The sequence below is a fragment of the Silene latifolia genome, chromosome 2 (genome assembly GCF_048544455.1).
Source record: "Silene latifolia isolate original U9 population chromosome 2, ASM4854445v1, whole genome shotgun sequence".
NCBI lineage: Eukaryota > Viridiplantae > Streptophyta > Magnoliopsida > Caryophyllales > Caryophyllaceae > Silene > Silene latifolia.
The window spans coordinates 123,276,920-123,283,286 of NC_133527.1; the positions used below are offsets into that span (position 1 = coordinate 123,276,920).

A 6,367-nucleotide genomic window follows, 5' to 3' on the forward strand; every position below is an offset into this window, starting at 1 on the left:
AGGGGTTCCACCACCACCAAGGATGCTACAAATGTACCCTATGGTACTCAATCATGTGGGATTAGGAGCACTGACTCTAGAACCCATACCAAGAACCAGCAGTACGCCAATGGTACTAGGGAGCAATCTAGGGGAACAGTTAGCAAGAAACGCATATCCCGGGATGTGCTCCTATATGCCATATACTCCGGACAGCCAGTTCAGGCCTATTGTGAACTCAACACCATTACCTGGAAGCTACATGGTCCCTCCTTACATGTCAGGAGGAACACCAAATCCATATGGGGTCTACTCAGTACCCCACAACCAGGGTATGGGGGTAGGAAGCCATGTAGAATAACAGTTGCAGGATATCAGGTCCCTACTCAGCAAAGTTCCAGGGTTACCACGTTCCATGGAGGTGGCAACCCCGGAGTGCTATGCGGATTCCCCTTTTGTGGACAGCATTGCCCTTGTCAGCATGCCAAAGGGGTTCACCACGCCAACAATGACGTTGTATGATGGAACAGAGGATCCGCTGGAGCACATCAACCAGTACAAACAGAAAATGATGGTGGTTGCAGTAACAGGGCCTGAAAAGGAGGCATACATGTTCAAAGGATTCGGTTCCACCTTGTCAGGAGCCACATTCCAATGGTTCGTTAACCTTCCCAACAAGTCTATTTCTAGCTTCACGGGGTCAGTGAACATTTTCAATCAATAGTTCACAAGCAGTCGCACGCCAGAAAAATTATCCAAAGATCTATACCGGATCGTCCAGAGGTTCCAGTAGTCCACCAAGGATTATCTCGCCAGATTCAATGTAGAAAAAATATCTATCCCTAGGTGCGACCCTACAACAGCAGTCAATGCCTTCAGAAGGGGACTGCATCGCGACTCTGATTTGTACAAGGATCTCACCAAGCACCTATGTGCCACCTTCGAGGAAGTGAAACAAATGGCAGAGGCTACTTATTGCCTAGAGGAGGATGAGGATAGAAGGGACCTATACGGAACAGAGTCGTCTAGCAGAAAAATCACAACAGAGAAGAAGAACGAAAGAGCCAAACCTTACAGTAAGAACACAGTGAACAAAGTCTCAGGAGAAACAGAGAGCATCGAGGCTCCACTTAAGCTCAGCGAGTATGGGTTCACCACTGGACTTTCTGGGGTATTAAAGGCAATCAGGGAACTAGGGCAGAGGACCAGGTGGCCCAAGAAGCCTACCCCTAAGGAGAACGACAGAAGAGATGCCAGCAAAAGGTGTGAATACCACAACGATATTGGCCACAATACAGAAGATTATGTAGTACTACGAAAGGAAGTGAAGCACCTATATAGTGCTGGATGCTTGGATCACCTGCTCCCCAAGGGAGCGAAATCTAGAAAGGTCAATACTGCTGACCAGGCCCAACCATCCCCACCTCCACCTTACTCAAAGGTCGTGAGTATCATCACAGGAGGGTCGGAGATATGTGGTCTCACTTATTCAGCAGCAAAGCGCCATGCAACCGAGACTAAAGGAGATAAACCAGAGTTCTCCCTCAGGGTCAGCAGACAGGATTTACCAGCAATCTCATTCGATGAGGCAGACATACCCGATGAGGCAGAACACCACCATGACACCTTGATCATTACCCTTTCTATAGGAAATTGCCTTGTTAAAAAGATATTGGTAGATACAGGAAGCTCTATGAATCTAATAATACTGGAAACCTTGAAGAATATGGGGTTCAGTGAGAAAGACCTGGTGCAGAAGGCAGTACCCTTGGTAGGCTTCAGCGGAGAAACTAAACAATCCCTTGGAAAAATAGTGATACCTACCTTTGCAGGGGGTATGGACAAACAGGTACGGTACTTGGTCATTGATGGTCCGTCAACTTATAACGTGATACTTGGCAGGCCTTGGATCCATGAAATGAAAGCGGTACCATCAACGTACCATCGAAGCCTGAAGTTCCCTACACCCTGGGGGGGTACAGGAGATACGGGGAGATCAAAATGTCGCTCGAGATTGCTACAAGAACGCTCTGAAACCCACTGCAGCTAGTCCAAAGATAGCAATTACGAAAACCGTGCGCCCGTAGGGAGTATATCGCACCTCCCGGGAGGAACTCGACGAAGTAGTCCTGGACCCACGTTTCCGGAAGAACGATCTTTGGTGGGGAGCTGATTGTGCAGGTAACATCCGTGAGCAGATAATTGAATTTCTACGTACTAACATGGATTAGTTCACCTGGTCCCATAGCGACATGATTGGCATAGATCCAAGTGTAATTATACACCGGTTAAATGTAGACCCCAGCTTTCCTCCAGTTCAGCAGAAAAGGCGAAAATTTGCTCCTGAAGGAAACGACGTGATAAACCAGGAGGTAGACAACCTCCTGGCAGCAGGCAAGATCAGGGAAGTTAACTACCCATAATGGCTCTCGAATGTTGTGGTTGTACCCAAGAAGAACAAAAAGTGGAGAGTATGTGTTGATTTCACAGATCTTAACAAAGCTTGCCCAAAAGATATGTTCCCCCTACCGCATATTGATTCCATGGTAGACGAAACAGCAGGGCATGAGCTACTTACCTTCCTTGACACCTAGAGCGGGTACAACCAGATAAAAATGGACCCTAAGGATCAGGAGAAAACAGCCTTCAGATCTGACAGAGGCTTGTACTGGTACAATGTGATGCCCTTTGGCCTTAAGAATGCCGGTTCCACCTATCAGCGGCTGGTGAACAAAATGTTCAAGGAGGAGATAGGGAGAACAATGGAAGTCTACATTGATGATATGGTAGTCAAATCCGAGAAGGCAAAACAACACATGTCCCACCTGGAAAATATCTTATCGGTCCTAATAAAATACCATATGAAGCTGAACCCCCTGAAATGCACTTTTGGAGTCTCCTCGGGGAAATTCCTGGGGTACTTGGTGACGCAAAGAGGGATAGAGGCCAGCACGGAGCAAATCAAAGCAGTACTCCAGTTAGAATCTCCTCAGAAGCCCAAGGATGTACAGAGGCTCACAGGACGTGTAGCAGCCCTAAACCAGTTCATATCAAGGTCCTCAGACAAGTGCCGATTATTCTATGACATCCTGAGGAAGAGCCAGAAGTTTAAATGGACGCAGGAGCATGAAAAGGCGTTTGGGGAGCTCAAGCAGTACCTAAGCACCCCTCCTCTTTTCTCCAAGCCAGAACAGGGAGAACCACTGTACTTGTATATGTCAGTAACAGAGGCGGCTGTAAGCGCTGTATTGGTACGAGAGCATGAAGGTATGCAAAAACTAGTATACTATATAAGCAAGTCTTTGTTACCTGCAGAGACCAAGTACACATCTTTAGAAAAACTTGTTTTAGCACTTGTTACTGCTTCGTACAAATTGCGTCCCTATTTTGAGTCACATACAATTTCAGTCGTGACCAACTTCCCCCTGAGAACCATAATGAAGAAACCCAAACTGTCAGAAATAATGGTTAAGTGGTATGTCCACCTAAGTGGGTACGACCTGAAATTTGAAACGCGAACAGCCATAAAGTCCCAAGCCCTAGCTGACTTTGTGTCAGACTTTAGTCCCACCCTTCAAGAACAAGCCGACAGTGAAATCTTGACCCTAATTGAGGCTAAAGGGGAGCAGGCATGGGAACTACATGTTGATGGGGCATCCAACACGAAGGGAGCAGGGGTAGGGCTGGTCCTGAAATCACCTCAGGGGGAACAGATAATACAGGCAGTACGGTGCGAGTTCAAAGCAACGAATAACGAGGCTGAATACGAGGCCCTAATCTTAGGACTCCAATTAGCCTTAGAAATGCAAATCAACCACATCAAGGTGTATAGTGACTCCCAACTGATTGTCAACCACGTGAATAACGTGTTCACGGCCAGGGATCCTAAAATGGTAGCCTACCTGGAAGTGGCGAAGGAGCTCAAACTCCGCTTTGCCTCCTTCCACATCCAGCAGATACCAAGGGACCAAAATGTTAAAGCAGATGCTCTTGCCACCCTGGGAGCAGCCTTCACTCCAGGGGCAGTGGGTTCTATACCATTCATACATGTCATGAAACCTGCCATACACCAGAATGAACAACAGAACGCCAGTAAGGCTGCAACTACCCAGTGGACATACGAAGTAGGGATACTGTGTACTGCAACGCCCCAGGAAGAAACTGATGATTGGCGCAAGCCTTACATTAGTTGGCTATGTGATGAGGTATTACCACCTGACCAGAAAGACGCCAGGAGCTTCAAAATGAAATCCTCCAGATTCGTACTCATTGATGGTATCCTATTTAGGAAGTCATTGGCAGAACCCTATCTGAGGTGCTTGAGCATACAGGAGGCACAGGCAGTGATGTGTGATATCCACAGTGGTGATTGTGGAAATCACACAGGGGGTAGGAGCCTGTCCAACAAGACACTAAGGCAGGGTTACTTATGGCATACCATGAGGAAGGACGCCATAGATTTTGTCAAGAAATGTGAAGAACACCAAAGACACGCCCCTGTCAACCACCAACCAGAAGAACATATGCATCCGATCATCTCGCCTTGGCCTTTTATGAAATGGGGAATGGAGATTGTGGGACCATTACCCCGTGGTTCTGGAAACAGTACGTACATGCTGGCAATGACGGACTACTTCTCTAAATGGATAGAGGCAGAAGCTTTCCCTCAGATCCTGGAGAAGCATGTGATATCTTTCATCAAGAGGAATATAGTCAACAGATACGGCATCCCTTCAGATTCATATGTGACAACGGGTCGCAATTCATATCCAGCAGAACGGAAGACTACTGCGCCAGGTGGAACATCAAGGTGTTTAAATTTACTCCTACGAATCCACAGTCCAACGGTCAGGCAGAATCCAGCAACAAGATAGTCATGAACAACCTGAAAAGAAGGCTGGAGGAGATAGGAGCCAACTGGGCAGATGAGCTCCCCTTCTTACTGTGGTCTGATTGAACTACCCCAAAAGTGGCAACAGGTCAAACACCATTCAGTCTGGTATATGGGGCCGAGGAAGTTATTCCCTCTGAGGTGAACGTTCCAACACATCGATATGCTAATGCCACCGAAGAGAGGAACCAGGCAGAAATGGCCAGCAGCCTGGATATCATTGATGAGCCAAGGACCAGCGCCCTAATCAGGATAGCAGCCTATAAGCAGACAGCTGCCAGGAGTTACAACAAAAACGTGAGGCTGAGAATGCTGCAGGTAAGGGACCTGGTACTCAGGAAGGTATTCCCAAGCACCAAGAATCAGAGTGCAGGTAAATTAGCCTACAACTGGGAAGGTCCCTACCGCATAGAAGGCATTGTGGGTAATAGGGCATACAAGTTGGAGACTATGGATGGGGAAGTTGTCCCTAGATCCTAGAACATCATTCACCTTAAAAAGTATTATGTCTGAGGTTCCAGGTGCAGAACCCAGAAGTTCCACCTCCAACAGGTACATCCTAGAACCCTTGAATCCTAGCATTCAGTACTCCAAAAACCTTGGAACATAAGCTAACTTGCTAAAAGTGTCTTTGATTAAGCAGATATCGCTTGAAGGGAAACAACCCCAGAACCCACTTGCTGGAGCCACAGCTCACTCTCCCATAAGGTACATACGCAAAGAACCAATTATTTTGCTTCGTACCGCCTGACTATACCACCTGCATTGGTCTGACAGTAACATCTCTTTTGACAGCAGGAACAACTAAGTCACCAGGCAAGGTCTTTCGTTCAGTACGCACGTGCTAAGTCTCCTGAACTCAGCAGGTACTACTAAGGAAATGACAACTTACAACGTATCTTTCAAATCCTTTGAGTCAAAACCCTTTTTCTTATTTTCCCTTGGTGTCAACTTTATAGGTGTCACAAGGAGCAAAATGTTGAAGCAGCGTACCTAGTATTTCAAAAGGCTAAAATAAAACTCTATTTCTTTTAAGTTGTCGTAAAACTCTGGAGGAACACACTTTGTGCTCCCCAAACTATTTTGGATTTATGAAATTGATTCCATTTTTAGGTTTATCATTGTTTTTGGATTGAATGTGGATATGGTAAATTGAATATTAAGGCAATGTCCTAGTAGGCTAACTGATGAACAGGAACTAGCAAATTATTCCTCCTGCAGGAAGAACCCAATGTGCGCATGGTCGAAACAGAGGGATTCGAGCATCCTAATGGACAGAAAGCTCCTTGAACCACCATAGACACCTCAACAAGTACAAAGCCGGCACACAAACAGAAAGAACAAAAGAATTGCTAGCAAAAAAACAGAAGGAACAAAACGAAAATTCATAAACACCCTTCAGCAGGGGGCACTTGAAAAGCAAAGTATTTTTGCCCCTCCTACGAGGCAAAAATAAAAGTACTAAAAGGTGCCAAAAACTACCAGGCACCAAAGAGT

At 46.3% G+C, this 6,367-nt stretch overlaps 2 protein-coding genes across 2 annotated transcripts; both read left to right on the forward strand.

Moving 5' to 3' along the window:
- The first annotated feature begins 394 nt into the window (after nucleotides 1-394).
- Nucleotides 395-2,402, forward strand: LOC141641263 (uncharacterized). Its single transcript, XM_074449934.1, has 3 exons — nucleotides 395-636; nucleotides 826-1,828; nucleotides 2,211-2,402. The coding sequence occupies exons 1-3, from the start codon at nucleotides 395-397 to the stop codon at nucleotides 2,400-2,402; spliced, it is 1,437 nt and encodes a 478-aa protein (XP_074306035.1).
- A 192-nt stretch (nucleotides 2,403-2,594) lies between these two features.
- Nucleotides 2,595-6,160, forward strand: LOC141641264 (uncharacterized). The gene is made up of 5 exons (XM_074449935.1): nucleotides 2,595-4,776; nucleotides 4,959-5,188; nucleotides 5,514-5,578; nucleotides 5,984-6,017; nucleotides 6,092-6,160. Exons 1-5 carry the CDS (start codon nucleotides 2,595-2,597, stop codon nucleotides 6,158-6,160), a joined length of 2,580 nt encoding a protein of 859 aa, XP_074306036.1.
- Nucleotides 6,161-6,367: the final 207 nt, after the last annotated feature.